Below are 20,434 nucleotides of genomic sequence, written 5' to 3' on the forward strand. Positions count from 1 at the left end.
ATGGATAGCGGCTCTTAGGGGGACCCATAAGAGATGCTCAACCAAAACAAACAACTAGCGGAATGTGAAGGAGAGGCTTCTGGACCTATCAGTAACCGGCTAAGGTTCCCGCCAAGGAAGGAGGCGACCAACTTTATTGAAAACAGTGTGGACAAAAGCCTAGATACTGTGACGACGCAGGCACTGGCCGCTCCAGTGCAACATGTGAGGTGACCGATGGCCCGGGACTTATCGAGGCCATGGATCGCAATAGGGAGTACCGTAAAACGGGGTAACTTTGATAATGCGGGTAACTTTGATAGTGCGAGACCCACAACATATTAAACGAAAAATCGAAGTTTTTGTTCATCAGTTAAGCGAAACGAATGCAAAAGTAAACAGTATTAGTATGACACTTCATGTCAAAGCTATTTTCTTTGGAATCAAGTGCATTTGAGGCTTTTTATACGAATATTAAAAATTGACACAATTTTAGCATTTTCGAAACGCTTACAAACAATCTGTTCTACGATCACTATTTGATGTAGTTTTGAATAGTTGGCCACTTATCTTTGACAGCCTAGTTATCATAGAACTTGAATACGGTCTCAAATCTCTTAGCGAAAAGCATTTTCACAAACTGGGACCGTTTTTGTAATCTAAGTCAGAAATTTCCATATAACGTTAAACTCCTAGAGGTATGCAATGCCCTACAAATGTTCGTTATTCATTCAATTTTGTTCGATTCATACTCCATTATCAAAGTTACCCCAAAACAGAAAACCAACTTTCGATTATATGAAAAATTATATATCCATTCATAATAAATCTTTTGGAAATCTATCGACTGCAATCGATAGCTAGGATGCCAGTACTTGTTTTAAAAATATAAATTATTATTCTTTGAAACAGCATGCAAAAATATTCAAGTTTTCTTCGAAAAAACTATCAAAGTTACCCCGTTTTACGGTACCTCCCTAAAATGCAGGTAGCTGCTGAGCAACTTGATGTCATCATCGAGTTTGTTAAGAGCAAAAGCAATATCAGCAAAGACTTGAAAACAAGTCTACTGAAATTACGACAATCAGTCCTAGCTGCAAAGCAGGACTACGAGAAAGCCAAGGAACAACTTGGCAAGGTAGAAGGCCAAAAAGACACTAGGTCGTGTCAGACCGAAGTGTTTTCCTTCACAGGCAACGCGAATATATCTGATGATATTATTCGATACGCGATGCGGAAGAGGGAAGCTTCCGGGGATGAATACGTGGCGAAATGACGTATGGTTGCTAAGGGAAAAGTGACCTACGCGGCCGTCCTCCAGAGCGGAAAAGCTGGCACGAGCCAAGCTCCGCGATCAAGAGGACATGGCAACAAAGGAGAGGCCAACACCAAGCCTAAGGCCAAGAAAGCCAAGAAAAAGGAGCCACGGGTTAACCCGAACCAGGCAGTGCATCCACAGGAACCACGGGCGCAAGGCAACAGCAACCCGTGGATACGAGTTGGAAATAAGAAAAAACAGAGGAAACCAAAAACGGAGCCCAAGGGGAGCGCTAAACCAAAAACAGCGAAACGTAGGAATTTAGGCGAAGCCCTCGTTATCAAAACTGAGGAAGCAAAATACGCCGAGGTTCTGAAGGCGATGCGAAGCACAGAGAAGCTATCGCCATTGGGCGCAGACGTGCGGAGCATAAGGCGAACTAGGATTGGCGAAATGATCCTAGTCTTAAAGAAGGACGCCAAGGAAAAGGGTGCAGTCTATAAGCAACTGGCACAAGAAGTACTTGGCGACGAGGTTGATGTTACTGCTGAAGCGACTCTCCAGTGTAAAAATCTGGATGAGGTCACCGACGCAGCGGAAGTCTCGGCTGCTCTTAAAGAGCAGTGTGACATCGACGTAGCCAGTAAGGCCATCCATCTTAGAAAGGGCCCGCAGGGCACCCAGGTGGCGGCGATCAGGCTGCCGGTCACAGAGGCCAACAAAGCGAAGAACTTGGGCATACTCAAGGTAGGCTGGTCGGTTTGCCGGCTGAGCATACAACAGCCTCCTGAAGTTTGCTTCAAGTGTTTCGGGAAGGGCCATAAGTCGTGGAAATGCAATGGTCCTGACAGAATTAAGATGTGCAGAAAATGCGGCACTGAAGGCCATAGGGCAAGAGATTGTAAGCAAATCGCTAAGTGCCTAATATGTGTCGACAGAGCAGACAACGGACACTTAACGGGCGGACCTAAATGTCCGGGTTCAAGCGGAGTGTCAAAACAGCCAAAACGGAAGTAACACAGTTAAATTTAAACCACTGTGATGCAGCCCAGCAGTTGCTTTGGCAATCAGTCTCGGAAACCAACACTGACGTGGTGTTACTATCGGACCCATACCGCATACCAGCCAACAACGGGAACTGGGTGACGGATAGGTCTCAACAGCTAGCAGCTATAGGGACGACAGGACGATACCCAATCCAAGAAGTAGTCTCTACCTCAAATGACGGTTTTGTGATAGCAAAAATCAACGACGTGTTCTATTGCAGTTGTTACGCGCCCCCAAGGTGGTCGATTGAGGAATTTTCCCACATGGTCGACAGGATGATAGCCGAACTAGCTAAACGTCGGCCAGTAGTGATAGCTGGCGACTTTAATGCATGGGCAGTGGAGTGGGGTAGCCGCTCAAAGAGGCCAGCTATTGTTAGAATCCCTGGCCGCATTAAATGTAGAGCTGGCAAATGTGGGTACAGTGAGTACCTTCCGCAGAAATGGTGCAGAATCGATTAACGACGTGACGTTTTGTAGTCCTAACCTTTTAGGTACCATGAACTGGCGCGTTGATGACGGTTATACTCATAGCGATCATCAATCGATTCGCTATAGTATAATACCAGGCGGACGGAAGGCAGCGCGATGTAACTCGACCCAAGCACGAGGATGGAAAACAGCGCGCTTCGACGGCGAAGTATTCACTGAAGCCCTGAGGCGCGAACGGAACACTCTGGACCTAAACGGTGAAGAGCTAGTTGCTGTGATATCACGAGCGTGTGATGCTTCCATGCCGAGAAAAGCCCCTCCTAGAGAGAACAGGCCGCCGGTGTATTGGTGGTGCGAATCAATTGCAAATCTTCGAGCAATCTGCCTTCGGGCTAGACGAAGAATGCAACGCGCACGCACAGAAGCACAAAGAAAGGAACGCGGTGCAGCATTCAGAGAGGCAAAGTTGACTCTCAAAAAGGAAATCAAGAGTCGAAAACGGGCATGCTTTGAAAGTCTATGCGAGAGTGCCAATTCTAGTCCATGGGGTGACACCTACAGAGTGGTAATGGCTAAGACCAAAGGAGCCATAACGCCCCAAGAGAAGTCGCCCGAGTTGCTGCGATCGATAATCGATGTACTCTTCCCGCACCATCCCATAAGCTCGTGGCCCCCAGCGCCGTATGCGGCAGATGAAGGAGAAGAAGTGGCGAGAGTGACGAACGAAGAGCTGGCAGAAGTCGTGAAATCATTCGCGTCAAACAAGACACCGGGACCCGATGGTATCCCGAATGTTGCCTTAAAAGCGGCAGTGAACGTGGATCCAGACATGTTCAGAACCACGATGCAACGCTGCGTTGATCAAGGAATCTTCCCGGATGTATGGAAGCGACAGAAATTGGTGCTACTACCAAAGGCGGGGAAACCACCAGGTGACCCGTCGGCGTATAGACCTATCTGTCTACTGGATACGACGGGCAAGTTATTGGAGAGGTTCATTCTCAACAGACTAGTACCGTATACGGAGAGTGCGGACGGCCTGTCCAACAACAAGTTTGGATTCAGAAAAGGTAAATCTACTCTGGACGCCATCCAGTCGGTCGTTCAGACAGCTGAGGTGGCAATCGAGCATAAAAGGAGCGGCATCCGTTACTGCGCGGTTGTCACTCTGGACGTGAAGAATGCGTTCAACAGCGCAAGCTGGGAAGCAATAGCAAACGCGCTTCACCGCCTCAAGGTACCGGTGCAGTTGTGTAAGCTTCTAGAAAGCTATTTTGATGGTAGGATTCTACTGTATGACACAGAGGAGGGGCAGAAAAGCATTCGAATTACCGCGGGAGTACCTCAAGATTCAATCCTGGGCCCGCTGTTATGGAATGCGATGTACGATGACGTACTGAGGCTGCCCCTTCCGACGGGTGTTAAGATTGTTGGCTTCGCCGACGATATCACCCTAGTGGTCTATGGTGAATCGATGGAGGAAGTAGAGTTGACAGCAGCGCACTCTATTTCCCTAGTTGAGGAATGGATGAAGTCTAGGAAACTAGGACTGGCCCGTCACAAGATTGAGGTGGTGGTGGTCAACAACCGCAAGTCCGAGCAACGGGCGCTTATCTCGGTAGGCGATTGCACCATAGAGTCCAAGCGATCCCTTAGGCATCTTTGGGTAATGATCGATGACAAGCTGAGCTTCGCTAGCCACGTTGAATATGCATGTAAAAGTGCATCTACGGCTGTAGCGGCGCTTTCGAGGATGATGTCTAACAGCTCTGCTGTAATTGCCAACAAACGCAAGCTACTGGTAAGCGTGGCGCTATCCATACTAAGGTATGGAGGACCAATCTGGTCAAAAGCGCTTAGAACGAGCAGAAACTTAAAGCGGTTTGAAAGCACGTACAGGATAATGTGCTTAAGAGTAGCAAGTGCATACCGGACGGTATCTAAAGAGGCCGTGTGCATCATAGCCGGGATGACGCCCATCGGGCTCATCATCAAGGAAGATGTTCAATGCTTCAACCAAAGGGGTACCAGAGGAATCCGCGACACGTGTAAAGAGGAAACGCTTAGATGCTGGCAGCAGGAATGGGATAACTCCACTAAGGGTAGATGGACTCATCGGCTAATACCAAATGTGTCAGATTGGTATGGTAGAAACCATGGGGAAGTGAACTTACACCTGACGCAGTTTCTGTCAGGACATGGTTGCTATAGACAGTACCTGCATAGGTTCGGGCACTCAGAAGCTCCTGCGTGCCCCAATTGTGCTGGTGTGGAGGAAACAGCGGAGCATGTCGTGTTCGATTGCCCCCGTTTCATTGTTGTGAGAGGTCGCATGCTCAATGCATGCGGAGGGGACACGTCCCCTGACAATATTATAGAGAGAACGTGTGCGGATTCCGAGTGATGCAATGCAGTAACTACGGCTGTCACTCACATTATGTTAGAATTGCAGCGCCTATGACGCGCCGACCAAGAGTTGGCTGAAGAGGATTAGCCCTGCCGAGGCTGGTCCCTTGTAGCATTGTTTAAGTTGGCTAGGAGAAGCAGTTTGCCTAGGCTACTTCTGCTACACGTGTTGTGATATATGCACAGGCCCCTCCCCGAAGAAATACCGTAAGGTGGTTCCGGGGAGATAAGGGTCTGAGGCCAAGGGTAATGTCGATGCACTGTTCACCACTTGAGCAATTCTAAAAGAATTGCTCAAGCACAGTGCATAGGCTGGTTTTAGCGGGTCGTCGTTGGTGCGTCATTACAAGAAACATTTGTGGCTACACTTGTATGAAATTTTATCGTTTCACATTTTTTTGGTAGATCGTATCAGAGTGAAGCTTTTAACAGCTACTGTTTGTTTACGTTTGGACATGAAAACGTCATAGTTTGTATACAGTGCAAAAATGTGTGTAATCCTGGAATACTAAAATCTTAATATTATTATTTGTTTTTGAAAAATTCAAACTGTCCGGGTGTAGTGGTCTGATGGCTACCGCTTCTGCTTCGTATGCAGAAGGTCTTGGGTTCAATCCCAGGCCCGTCCCTTTCCTCGTACTTTGTAGTTGTATATCTCTCACTTGCTTCTATCTTCCATTCTAAATATATCACACTCAAACTATTCGTTCATAGCAAACGCTAGAACCAGAGACGGACAAGAAACCGTTTCCCTAACGCTTCCTACTTCCACGTGCACGCCTTTCTTACGCCTGATACATAGGCAGTCTGCTAACCACAAAAGCAAACCTCTCTGCCATGCCTTCCCCCCAATCCATACACTCCCGCATGAACTGACGTGGATACAGTGGAATATACGGTCTACGTGGGAGTCAGTTCAATGCATCATCAATTCCTCCCCCTTCCCCTCATTGGTCTGCATTCTGACGTGGCAGGTGCCATTGTTGCCTAAAAATAGAAGATCACCAGCACTTATACACTGAGGATGCCTGTTAGTCCCAAGCAGTCATTCGGTTGGTTCCTTGTGTAAGTGCAGCTGATCTGGCGATACTGGAGTGCATCCACGGGCGGCCAATCAAGCTCAAGCTCAAGCTCAATTCAAACTGTCCGGGTGTAGAGGCTGTTCGGCCATGAAGGACTTCCTACTATAAGTATTTCATGGTACCTGTTTTATCTCTTTTTGGTTTCTTTCAAACATGAAGACACAAGTTCATATTTTTGACGCCTTTTCGTTAATGAAATATTGCTTTATTGTTAACTAGTTCCATGGAAATGACTATTTATTATTATTTGCAGCTATTTCTCCGGGCTCTCTTGGACCATACCACTGATGAGGGCGAAAAACACTTCATATCATTGCTATGTAGCAAAGATGGTCACGTTTATGACGATATTATCCTGGAGCCCAGGCTAGGATTTGTCACATTGCTGAAGCATATCTCCAGTTGCAAACCGCCCATATCAGTCCTCATTGAACATCTACCACGGCTAATGCCACGACCATACTCCATTGCCAATTACTACGACGATCCGGGGCAAGTGGGCAAGCTAAGAATAATTTTCTCTCTGAATGAAGAATCACCGGGGTTGACAACTACGATGTTGAAGGACAGTTGCGAAAGCAGGAATCCAATTTTCCTGTACTTCAGAAAACCGACACGCTTTGTCTACACAAACAATGATATGGAGTATGACACAGTAATGATTGGAGTTGGGACAGGAATAGCTCCATATCTGAGTTTTTTGGAGAAAAGATCTAAAACACCGAATCCACATTCGCTGGGCAATGCATGGCTTTTTGCCGGTTTTCGTTATGAAAACTCAAGCTACATTTGTCGCGATGAACTGGAGCAATACACTAGTGGTAGAATTTTGAACAATTGCTCAGTGGCGTTTTCGCGGGATCCGGGCACACAATATCGGCATGTTCAGGATCTTCTGGAAGCCAACAAGGAGGCGTTAGTTGAACTGCTCTGTGGATCGAACTGCAAGATTTATGTCTGTGGTGACGGCAAAATGATGTTGCCTCAAATTGAACGCAAGTTCGTCGAGATTATCAGCACTGTACAAGGCATTGGGCAAGATAAATCCAGTACGATTATTTCTGAGCTGAAGAAATCGGATAGATATATGGAGGATACTTGGCTGTGAGTGATCTTATCAAAATATATAACAGTAGGGCGATTCAAATTTTAAAAATGTTTGAAAATCCAATCTCCTATATGCTCCACACAATTCATACCATAAAAATAATGTTTTGTGAAATTTTCAGCTTACTAGGTGGTGATTTAAAGGTGACCTAAAGACAATGTAGGTTTATATGGAAATTACTATGGAGAAATTTTGAGAAATGTTCCAAACACGCTAGTACTGTAATGTAAGTAGAATCTTATAATCCCATATTGAAAACTCATTCTTCAAACCTTAATGAAGGATGTTTCTGAAGAAACAACCAACTTTTTAACGATCGATTCGAATATCTGGTAGATGGTCAATCGACCACCCGCAGCGCTCGCGTCGTTTTTGTTCGTGTTTGACGTTTACACACTACCGCAACCTGTTGGTCCATCGGCCAACTACAGTGTTTTTAGCATTGGGCGTATATGTTTTCGCGACTATGATTTTGATCGCAATTTGTTCTAAGTGTTACGTCTGTTTCTCTGTGGTATCCCTATCACTACGCATATTGGAAGTATCAAAAGATAGACGTGATAATGGTAAATGAGAGGGATAAATTTGAAGTCTGTCCAGGTTGCCGTGAAATATATTTTTGTTTCCAAATTTGGTTTTATAACGTAAATTTATGAATTTCAATCCTATTTTTTTGTGGCGAATTTTCATAAGGGTTTCCTATGTTTATCGATAGTTCAATTTCCTGAGTGTAGTTTGTTTGACCCAATGTCAGCCCCACGTCTCCAATTTAAAGGAAAATAATCAAATTTCAATTATTTGTTCAGAATTTGCAATGTATTCTCGTATTTAGCCGAACACATCAAGTCAAATTGCGAAATTTGTTCAAAAATAAATGAGGACTTACGCATTTTTGGCCAAATCTCACTCCCAACGACGGTACTTGCACATTCGTTTTTAAATATCTTTAAATTCGAAAGGTAAATAATTTCACCGTGAATTGAACTATTCGCTGACACGCTGAGTGGCTCGATATGGTTGTGGTCTGTAAAGGTTGCTGCTCTTGAACGCTCTATCATCAAGTTATTACCGAGAGAATGAATGGTAACATTAAAAAAAAATCCGATTGCGGTGCACTATGTGCTGGTAAAATGAACATCATGGAAAAAACGTGAGCACAGCAAACATTTTTGAAAATTTTAATGGCATTTCCGAAAATATATCCATTAAGGATTGTAACCCATTCAAAAGGAAATTGAAAGATATCAGATTTGTCATCATATCATAACGATATTCATCTCACTGAAAAACCTCAAGACCTCCGAGCGAAAAGTTACGTCAGTTCTAATTTTCAAACGTGCTTTTCTAATTTCTTATTTTTCGTTGACATTTTTACTTCAATTAACCTCCGTATCAATTCAAACACTCCGTTTTATGCTCTAAATCGTCCGTGCGTGTTAAAAATTCATTGAAATTTGTTTATTCTCGGTATAAGCCACGGTGTTCATTTTACCACCACTTCCTCTACGTGGAACTGCAAATCTCTCGATTTCATCGGAAGCACTCGCATACTCTCCGATGTACTGAAGATCCGCGGTTTCGACATCGTAGCGCTGCAGGAGGTGTGCTGGACAGGAGCAATGGTGCGAACGTTTAGAGGTAATCATACCATCTACCAGAGCTGCGGCAACATTCGTGAGCTGGGAACAGCTTTTATAGTGATGGGTGATACGCAAAGGCGCGTGATCGGGTGGTGGCCGATCAACAAAAGAATGTGCAAGTTGAGGCTCAAAGGCCGGTTCTTCAACTTCAGCATCATAAACGTGCATAGCCCTCACTCCGGAAGCACTGATGATGACAAGGACGCATTCAACACGCAGCTCGAACACGAGTACGACCGCTGCCCAAGCCACGACCACGTCAAGATTATCATAGGAGATTTGAATGCTCAGGTTGGCCAGGAGGAGGAGTTCAGACCGACGATTGGATGCGCCCACCGGCTGACGATCGAGAACGGTTTACGACTGATAGATTTTGCCGCCTCCAAGAATATGGCCATTCGTAGCACCTATTTCCAGCACAGCCTCCCGTATCGGTACACCTGGAGATCACCTCAGCAGACAGAATCGCGAATCGACCACGTTTTGATCGATGGACGGCACTTGAGGACAGCTGGAGGACAGTCAAAGCAGCCATTAACGACGCTGCCAGGAGGTTTTAGAGGAGAAGAATGCAGCGCGGGCTGCAATGCTGCAGCATGGTACGCGACAATACGTGGAACGATACAGACTGAAGCGGAAACAGCCCAAGTAACCACAAGCATTATAACATTGCACGTATTCTACTGCATATCAACACCATTGATGCAACATTGCTTTTATTCAACAAATTTCAAGAGCTGTCAAGCAATAAAGCATTAACCCTACATTACAAATTTATCAATGCACTAACATCACTTTATAAATTGTACTGCTGCATTAATATTACTTTATAAGTTGCTTCATTGCTTTATCGTCCTTTTTGCATTAATTTAACTGTAAAAGTGCCCTTTTCCACTTTTAAATTACTTTAATGATAGGCTTATGGCAATGCAGCTGCATTATATATGCAATTATATAATGCTCCATGGTTACTTGGGAGTAACCCGCCTATTCCGGGACAAAAAGCGCCGCCTGGAAGAGGTGGAATGCCGAGAAATGGAGTTGCTGTACCGTTCTCAAGAAACGCGGAAGTTCTATCAGAAGCTCAACACATCCCGCAAAGGCTTCATGCCGCGAGTTGAAACGTGCCGGGATAAGGATGGGAGCATCGTGACGGACGGACGCGAGGTGATCGAAAGGTGCAGGCAACACTACGATGAACACCTAAATGGCGCAGAGAACACAGGTACAGAAGGTCAGGTCAGCAAAGGCGATGACTACGTCAGCACAGCGGACAGTGGAAACCAACCAGCTCCCACGATGGGGAAAGTTAGGAATGCCATTTGTGGTATTTTACACAAAATAACGATAACAAGTTGGTATAATAAGATTTATTCGATTACAGAATTCGCGCACTTCAAAAGAGATAAACGTCCACACACAACTGACTATGGTTCTCGAATGAATCCCCATCGCCACGCCTGCTGGGCTCAGTTCATAATTCACCACATCTCCCCTTTTTATCCAGATCACGGTTGATTAACAATATAATCTTGCTGCCATGCCGGCCGCGACATCGAACGGGAAGGACGAGAGGGCTGTACCAACTCTAGTTCACGATCGGGTACTGGGTTGCTAGTCACATCATCAACGCTGCTTGATGTCGCCTCTTCGATAGAATCTGTTTGCAAATTGGGTATCTTTTTTACATGTGCCGTGTTTCTTTCTAGGACACCGCCGGACAAGGGATCAAGTACTTTGACACGATTTCCTTTCTTCTCCATGACGTTGTACTCTGTTCTACCAAATGTTGGAGTAAGTTTTCCTGTTGATACTAAATTCTTCAACAAAACGTTGTCTCCTTCGCGTATATCTGATGGCTTTGCATGTCGTCTTATATCTTCCCTTTCTTTTCCTCTATATTTTAGAATAGTATCACGGTCCCTGGCTTCAGAACTGACTGGTGGGGCCGTTTCTATATCACCTATTGACGGAATTTTAGACCGGATCAAACGATTTTGCAATAAAACGGAAGGTGCCTTTCCAGTAACTGAATGTGCAGTGGTGTTATACATCATTAGGTACTGGAGTAAATCCGTTTTCCAATCCCGGTCCATTGAATGACTTATTTTAAGTCGCTTAAGGAGAGAACTGTTTTGTCTCTCAACCTCGCCATTGGCTTTTGGCCAATATGGGGCTGTATGATTAAGCGTTATATTTCTTGAGCGGCAATAGTCTTCAAACTCTGTGCTGATAAACTGCCGACCGTTGTCTAGAGTGATTGTCCTTGGGTAGCCTAGCCGTACGAAGATTGGTTCGATTTGTTTTATCGTTTCCTCTGATGTTATTCGCTTCATAGTGCACACTTCCTTGTATCGACTATAATAATCGACAATCACCAGCAGGTACTCATTTGATGGTAATGGTCCTAGAAAGTCCATTGCTACATCCACCCAGGGTTCATTCGGCATTGCACGTCGTTGCATTGGTTCAGGTGCGGATGGTCTACTAACCAGACGGCATCCTTCACAGCTTTTAACTGTTTTTCTTGCATCCTCATCCATTCCAGGCCACCAAACTCTGTCTCGAAGGCGCGATATCATCAATGTCTCACCTGGATGTCCTTCGTGAGCGAGCTGCAGCATTCTTGTGCGTAAGCTTCTGGGAACGACAATCCTGCATCCACGGATTACGTAGCCTTCAAGGAGTGCGAGGTCATTTTGAAAAGGGATGTACTTCTTAGCACCATTTCTAACTGCTTCATCCGTCCAGTCTGCTGTTAACAAAGCGTCTTTAACAATAACTAATTCGGGGTCTTCATCTATCGCACTTTTGATTTCTGAAACATCGACAGCGACTGAGTCCGTGATCGCGTGGATGTAAATCTGATCATCGCAATTATCAATTTCTTGATTATCCGATGATGAAGAAAACCGAGAAAGAGGGTCTGCAACGTTTAGTTTTTTAGGCCTATATATGATCCTGAATTTGAATGGTTGCAGTCTAAGTACCCATGTTTCTATACGCCCGGGGGGCTGTGAGGTTGGCTTGAAAATTGCGGTTAAGGGACGGTGATCGGTTTCGAGTTCAAAGTCTCTTCCAAGCAGATACAAACGAAATTTTTCAACACTCCATACAATAGCAAGGGCTTCCTTCTCTGTTTGGCAGTACCTGCGCTCTGTAGGAGACAGACTCTTGCTGGCATATGAAATGACAATTGGCTTATCATCGCATTCGTCTTCAAACTGGATTAGAACTGCTCCCAAACCCACGGGTGACGCATCTGCTATTACTCTTGTCCGTCGCTTGTCATCGAAGAATCCCAGTATGGGAGCGGAACATACTGCTCGTTTTAGATTGTCGAATGCAACATCATGCTTCGTTGTCCAAACGAATCTCTGTCCGGTAACAGTTAGTTGACGAAGATCGAATGTTTTAGTAGCCAAGTCGGGGATAAATCTACCTACGTAACCAACAAGTCCTAGAAAACTGCGAACTTCCTCCGCTGATCTGGGTAATCTGAACTGTTGCACTGCCATTATTTTGTCGTGCGTTGGTTTCACGCCTTGTTGGGAAATGTCGTGACCCAGAAACTCCGTCTCCGTTACTTTGAATCTACACTTCTTGGTATTTAGTACGACATTATGGTCTTCCAGCGTGCGTAAAACGTTCTGTAAGGCAGCGTCGTGCTCAGCTTCCGTTTTCCCATGAATAAAAATATCGTCTTGATAATTGAAGGAGTTAGGACAATTGCTCAGTAGTTGCTCGACAATTCTCTGAAAATGCTCGGACGCACTGCATATTCCAAACATTAATCTGGTGTAACGGAACATGCCAAGATGCGTAATGAATGTCGTGATGAATCGGCTCGACTCGTGCAGTTCTACTTGGTGGTAAGCATCTTTAATATCGAGCCGGGAAAACCATTTAGCTCCGTTGAGCCTCGATAATAGATCATCTAGAGTAGGTTCTTCTTCTTCTTTCTGGCGTTACGTCCCCACTGGGACAGAGCCTGCTTCTCAGCTTAGTGTTCTAATGAGCACTTTCACAGTTATTAACTGAGAGCTTACTATGCCAATGACCATTTTTGCATGTGTATATCGTGTGGCAGGTACGAAGATACTCTATGCCCTGGGAAGTCGAGAAAATTTCCAACCCGAAAAGATCCTCGACCGGTGGGATTCGAACCCACGACCCTCAGCTTGGTCTTGCTGAATAGCTGCGCGTTTACCGCTACGGCTATCTGGGCCCCCTAGAGTAGGTATCATATGGTATTCTCGTCGTATTGCAGTGTTCGCACGACGCATGTCAATACATAGTCGTACATCACCGTTGTCTTTGATAACTATTACAACAGGAGATACCCATGGGCTAGGACCGTTAACCCTTTCGATGATTCCCAATTTCAAAAGCTTATCGAGTTGATCTTCGACTTGTTGACGAAGAGCTATTGGGACTCGGCGAACGTGCTGCGCAACAGGGGTGACAGTGTCATCGATATTTATACGTATTTTGACGCCTGTGTGTATGGAGAAGTTAGACAACGTCTTTATTAAATAAATACTAATTAATACCTTTAATTACAGGGAACTTATCAATACCATTATCTGATACGTGTTGGATATTCTCCGAGCTGATGACGCTTGGCAAGCCAATCAACAGTACTCCCAACTGCTTCGCTGTGTCTCTACCCAGTAGATTCTGTTCTCCACATTTTACAACGTAAAAAGTGGCGTTAAAACTGAGTTCGCCACCCGCGACAACCGCTATTTCGGCATCGAAGGTACACCTGATTACCAAGGGTTTTTGTTGTGCATAAGCCGATAACTGTTTGGACGATGGACGCACATTCTTCACGAAAGCATTCCTGTTCTGCATGTAGTGCCATGTCAATTCATCGATAATATTATATTTACTACCCGAATCGATCATTTTTTTTTTTTTTTAAATTTCTTTATTAGTATCATTTTAAACATTACATTCATTTCTTATATCTAGGTGTTCTGTGTTATTTGACAACACTATCATCCTAATTTGGTAAAACAAATTTAAGATTTAATTAACATTTTGTTAACAACATATTACATTTCATTTGCCGTAGCAGTTCAGTTTTTTTACAGGTGAGTTGATTTCACCTGCTTATATGAGAAAAAAAAACGTTTTTAATATACTTAACCTAACTTAACCTAAACATATAACGCATTAATCGTGGCAATAGAAGATTGTAACGATTTTTGCCTGAAATTATTAATGATTGTATTTGACATTTGTTCCAATGTTTCAACATTGGATATTCTATGTAACTCATTGGTACTATACCAGGGAGGAAGCCTCAGAATCATTTTCAAAATTTTATTTTGAATTCTCTGCAGAGCTTTCTTCCTGGTATTACAACAGCTAGTCCATATTGGTACAGCATACAACATGGCTGGCCTGAAAATTTGTTTGAATATCAACAGCTTGTTCTTAAGACAAAGTTTTGATTTTCTATTAATAAGGGGATAGAGACATTTTACATATTTATTACATTTGGCTTGAATGCCCTCAATGTGATTTTTGAAAGTTAAATTCTTATCTAGCATGAGCCCTAGATACTTAACTTCATCTGACCAATTTATTGGAACCCCTCTCATCGTGACAACATGTCTACTTGAAGGTTTCAAATAAAGAGCTTTTGGTTTATGTGGGAATATTATTAGTTGAGTTTTGGAAGCATTAGGAGAAATCTTCCATTTTTGCAAGTATGAAGAAAAAATATCCAAACTTTTTTGCAATCGACTACAGATGACACGCAGGCTTCGTCCTTTGGCGGAGAGGCCTGTGTCATCCGCAAACAAAGATTTTTGACATCCCTGAGGTAACTCAGGTAAGTCAGATGTGAAAATATTGTATAATATTGGTCCCAAAATGCTGCCTTGAGGAACACCAGCTCTTACAGGAAGTCTTTCAGATCTGGAGTTCTGATAATTAACCTGAAGTGTACGATTTGACAGATAACTTTGAATTATTCTAACAATGTATGTTGGAAAATTAAAGTTATTTAATTTTACAATCAAACCTTCATGCCAAACACTGTCGAATGCTTTTTCTATATCTAGAAGAGCAAGACCAGTAGAATAGCCTTCAGATTTGTTGGAACGGATCAAATTTGTTACACGTAAAAGTTGATGAGTGGTCGAATGTCCCGAATCGATCATCATTTCGATGAGTATACCGCCAACTTTGCACCAGACCATCTCGTCGTGGTTATCGCTAATTGCATATACGAATGATTTCTGAGATGCAGCTTCATCTTTCACAGCACGTGGTTCGGGAAAATCGTTGGCTTCAACGGCGTTGACTCTTGGCATTTTGTAACGGTGATGATCTTGATGATCAGAAGATTTGCGCTTCATTGATCGTGGTTGTTCGTTTTTCCCTTTATTGGAATCGAATCGGCACTTTTTGGCGAAGTGTCCGATATAACCACAATTGTGACACTTTACGTTCTTTGCCGGACAGTGCTCTTCGGGCTTGTGGAGTCTGTTGCCACACCTGCCACACTCGGTAGCTTGATGATTCTGCTTCCATCCTGATTTGCCTTCATTCTTCGGTGATATCTTGTTAACAAAAGCACTGCTACGAGTCGGTTGTAAGCTGTTTCCTGCGTGTTGATTCAACTCACGAATCTGATGTTGGATAGATAAATGAGTGTTGACCAGATTCGTCAGATCGTCCAGGTTTATGTTAGGCTTCTCCAGTATCTTGCGTCGTAGTTCCGGTGGTGCAAGCATAACAATCTTGTCAATCACGGCTGCATCTCGACCTTCTTTTTCTGTGGTCCCAAATTGACACTTCGTTGCCAAAACTTTGGCGCGGAGCAAGAATTTGTCCAGAGTTTCTCCGGCGATAGGTTTCTGCGTCCAGAAAGAGTGTCGCTCAAAGGTATCGTGTCGTTTTGGAGCGAAGTAGTTGTCCAACCGCCGCATGACGTTGTCGAAATCATCCTCACCATCGGCAGTCTCACGGTTGTCCTCCGGCAAACTTTCGTATATACGTTGAAGCTGACGACCAGCAATCGCTAGAAAGATACTCTTGAGTTTTTTCTTCTTCTTCTTGCCCATTGCAGCGGCGATGTATTCGAACTGTCTCTTGTAGTCGAACCATGACTGGCGCAACTCCGTTATTGGAACATTGTCGCATTCGAACGGTGGTAGTTTGAACAACTGGTCTTCCATCTGCGTTAAGTGAATTACAGACAAAATGTTATGGGATCGCGTCTCTATTTCAAAAATACTTTTACAAACTTTGGGAGATCTTAGTGAAATGTTATAGTAAGTTATAGCTTATTCTCCATTCGCTTATTTGGCGCTACCAATTGAACGTTGAAGTGCTTCCAAAATTTGTTATTCTAACACAGTATGTTGCCAAGTAATATTTTTTTTTATTTTACATTATAAATTTAATTCCTTGTTGAGGTAAGTTCCTGTCTAAGGCGAATTTTCCTATTACACAGCCTTACCCAATATATCGAAACTACCCTTAAGCCAAGTTTCTTCAATGGCAAACTTGTCCTGTTTTACAGCCTGACGGATCGTATCCGTAGCAAAGTCAAGTTCCCTTCTAAGGCGAACCCTTTTTTTTACAGCCTGACCCGACGGATCGTATCCGCCGCTAAGGCAAGTCCCCTCCCAAGAAACATTTGCCTATTTTATAATCATTTATTAAGCAATTTTTCACAACTGCATACTGAATAGTTGCTTTATTATATTACTTTGCAGCTGCTACGCACACATTGTTCAAGCAAATCTGGCGAAATTATTAAGCTTCTTATCATTTAGTGACTATAATCATATATTGTAATGATGTTTATTCAGGTTTCACTTAGCTTAATAAGGATTGATGATTTAACAACGCTAGTTTAACAAACTACATTATTGCAGTTTAATTCAGCATCATGTTGAACAACATTTTAATTATTTCCAAGTGAAGCCTTTGTTCAGGCGTTGTTCACACAAATTTGGAGAAGTTATAAAGCGTGTCGTTGTATATTGACTTTATTCTACAACTTCAAAATCGCTTTATAAGCATTCATCTCAGCTTTTATTCAACTGCCACAAAATTAATTGAAAACAAATAAATGACTAAAGATCACTAACACCGTATACATCAAATGCAGTGTACACTTTTACCATGAATTAATAACCACTTTCAATAATTACCTGGATACTGGATTCAAACTCGAGACCTTCCCATCGTCAGCGGTATACCTTGCCATCTGCGTCATCCTTGAATTCATATATCAGCCTTCCAGTGCCCAATATAAACCTCTTGTAGCTGATTATTGATCATGCTTGAGCTTCTATTCAACAATAACTAACATGTGCTATGCTGATCAACAACTGAATAAGCGCATTACTTCTGCTGCTGTTCAGTACTGATGCGAGCTGAACTCAGTCGGCTATTTATAGCGCACAGTGAGAAAATTTATTTCAATGCTGGTCAAAAATAAAGTTTATTCACAAAGTAAAAACAGTCTGAAATGATTAATCGAATTTCATAATAAGTTTTAACTTGTTAAAACTTTAATTGAATTGTTAATCTAACGATACTAAAATTCATTTATTAAAAGTATAATATTTCTACTAGGGTAATATTTTAATTATTTGTCGTACTTTTTCCATCTGTTGAACATTATACAAATATAAAATATATTTCAATCAATAATCCTATGCCAGAAGACTGATTCAAAATGTTTTCTAAACATAATTAAATATTGTATTGAGAAAGCATCAGTTATTATTGTATCCAATATGTTTTTATATATTATAATATATTATAATATATATAATATTATAATATATATAATAGTAAGTTAGTGGCGAATTCGCCAAGGGCGAAAAAGCCACCCAAATAAAGATAAATAATAATAATATTAGTAAGTTGAACATTGCAATACATTAGGAATACAACGCAATTTTTAGATATTTTGTCCATTTTTCAAAAATTTGGCTATGGTGTGACCTCTTTTGTAAGGCTTCTTTGTTGCTGAACAATGTGTTTAGTAATCGTTATTTTGGACTTCTTTGGATGACCTGCTCGGATGATATATCTATGTTGTATTAGGATTTTATAAAATACCTATTCAGCTTTTGATCATGTTCATGTTAAACATGGAAACAGCTGAAGTGCGAAGCAACCAAAACGTTAGTTCGTCTCCTGTACATCTGTTTACACAATTATATTTGTTTGGTGGAATATTGGCTCTTTTAAAGAAGGAAAAATGACTTGTTCAACTCATTAGTAAAACAATCTTGACAAGTCGGCAGAGATTCTTTGGAGAAGTTTAATAAGTATTGATTCTACTATTATTCATTCCAATGAAAAATGTTGAACATTGACTTAAATTTGGATCTAAATACCATCTTCTCAGCTCTTTGTAGGGCATTTTTTCAGCTGTCATCATTATTCCACAATAATTAACTATGTATGTTTATTTGTGACACTTGACTGTAAGTTGGGTAACCACTTTCATGTAACTGTTGTTAAATTATTATTTTTATTTCGATTATGCTTAACAATGTTATGATTAGTAACTTTTTCCGATATCAATAACGTTGCAGATGATGATCACTACATATGGAAAATTTAAATTTTGATGTTTTTAATCCAATGTGATTCGAACTTTACCCTCGTTGATCCATTACGTCGCCATTACGTCCATTACGTTAATCCAACCATCGCATACACGTCTTAGATTTGATTTGAAAAACATTTGAAACATTTGAAAATAACATAAAACGACATAATATAGAAACTTAAAAGTAGATGACATAATATGTTTTGCTTGAATAAGAGCATACTCATATACTGTTATTCACATTGTTTATAAGTTTTACTAATCATGCTGGTCAACATTTTAAGTATTAGACACTAAAACTTTTGTACGATTTGTTGTTAATCAAATGTTCAATATGCTACTAAAATGATGGCTACAACCTATAGAAGCTTTTAATCAGTCAATTGTTAAACTTCTTATGTGTTGTAGAACAAAAGCTACTATATTTGCATTTTTGGAGGTTTATTCAGCTCTTATTCAAAACACAAACTGCAAGTGGAATAACAGCTTTTTTATAAGCGGAAATTAATTTTATTCAATTAATGATTCAACTAAAAATTTGTTCAGCAATGGTTGCTACTATGCAGCTTGTATTAAACACGTAAGTATCTTAAAAGCTACCAATTGTTCCTTGGGCTTCTAAGGCGAACTTTTCATTGAAGCATGTTCCCTTCTAAGGCGAACTTTTCTTTGAACGAGTTCCCTTCTAAGGCGAACTTTTCATTGAAGCATGTTCCCTTCTAAGGCGAACTTTTCACAGCCCGACACAGCATGTTCAAACCGTCGCTATGGCAACTATTTGTTTGAAAATTTTCTCTCTGATGTCCCAACTTTTGCAAAAGTATTCAGATTTTTTTACTTACATTATTCCGCTTGGCAGGAATCAACGTAGGTTCTTCTCGTCGCCAGAATATGTGGTATTTTACACAAAATAACGATAACAAGTTGGTATAATAAGATTTATTCGATTACAGAATTCGCGCACTTCAAAAGAGATAAACGTCCACACACAACTGACTATGGTTCTCGAATGAATCCCCATCGCCACGCCTGCTGGGCTCAGTTCATAATTCACCACACCATTCAACAGCTCAAGAACAACAAGGCCGCTGGCAAGGATGGTATCGGAGCCGAACTCATCAAGATGGGCCCGGACAGGTTGGCCGCTTGTCTGCATCGCCTGATAGTCAGAATCTGGGAAACGGAACAACTACCGGAGGAGTGGAAGCAAGGCGTTATAAGCCCTATCTACAAATAGGGCGACAAACTGGAGTGTGAAAATTATCGTGCAATCACTATCCTAAACGCCGCCTACAAAGTGCTATCTCAGATTCTCTTCCGTCGTCTATCACCTGTAGCAAACGAGTTCGTGGGAAATTATCAAGCAGGTTTCATCGACGGCCGCTCGACAACGGACCAGATCTTTTCCGTGCGGCAAATCCTCCAGAAATGCCGTGAGTACCAGGTCCCTACGCACCATTTGCTCATCGATTTCAAGGCGGCATACGACAGTATTGACCGTGTAGAGCTATGGAAGATCATGGACGAGAACAGCTTTCCCGGGAAGCTCACAAGATTGATTAGAGCAACGATGGACGGTGTGCAAAACTGCGTGAAGATCTCCGGCGAACACTCTAGTTCGTTCGAGTCTCGGCGGGGATACGACAGGGCGACGGACTTTCGTGCCTGTTGATCAATATTGCACTTGAAGGTGTCATGCGGAGAGCGGACGACATGGATATTATTGGGAGAAAATTTGAAACGGTGGTAAATTTGTTCACCCGCCTTAAACGCGAAGCAACAAGAGTCGGACTAATGGTGAATGCGTCGAAAACAAAGTACATGCTGGTAGGCGGAACTGAGCGCGACAGGGCCCGTCTTGGAAGCAGTGTCACGATAGACGGGG

At 42.5% G+C, this 20,434-nt stretch overlaps 1 protein-coding gene across 1 annotated transcript in view; it reads left to right on the plus strand.

Annotated features, from left to right (window-relative positions):
• The window catches only part of LOC5578477 (methionine synthase reductase), a 28,221-nt gene extending 20,862 nt beyond the window's left edge, over positions 1-7,359 (plus strand). Inside the window, exon 3 of the mRNA XM_001656950.3 lies at positions 6,457-7,359. Coding sequence (XP_001657000.2) covers positions 6,457-7,311 — 855 coding nt within the window. The 3' untranslated portion in view covers positions 7,312-7,359. The remainder of the gene's footprint in view (positions 1-6,456) is intronic.
• The last annotated feature ends 13,075 nt before the right edge of the window (positions 7,360-20,434 follow it).

Source organism: Aedes aegypti, unplaced genomic scaffold, assembly GCF_002204515.2.
Source record: "Aedes aegypti strain LVP_AGWG unplaced genomic scaffold, AaegL5.0 Primary Assembly AGWG_AaegL5_hic_scaff_1759_PBJ_arrow, whole genome shotgun sequence".
Taxonomy (NCBI): Eukaryota; Metazoa; Arthropoda; class Insecta; order Diptera; family Culicidae; genus Aedes; species Aedes aegypti.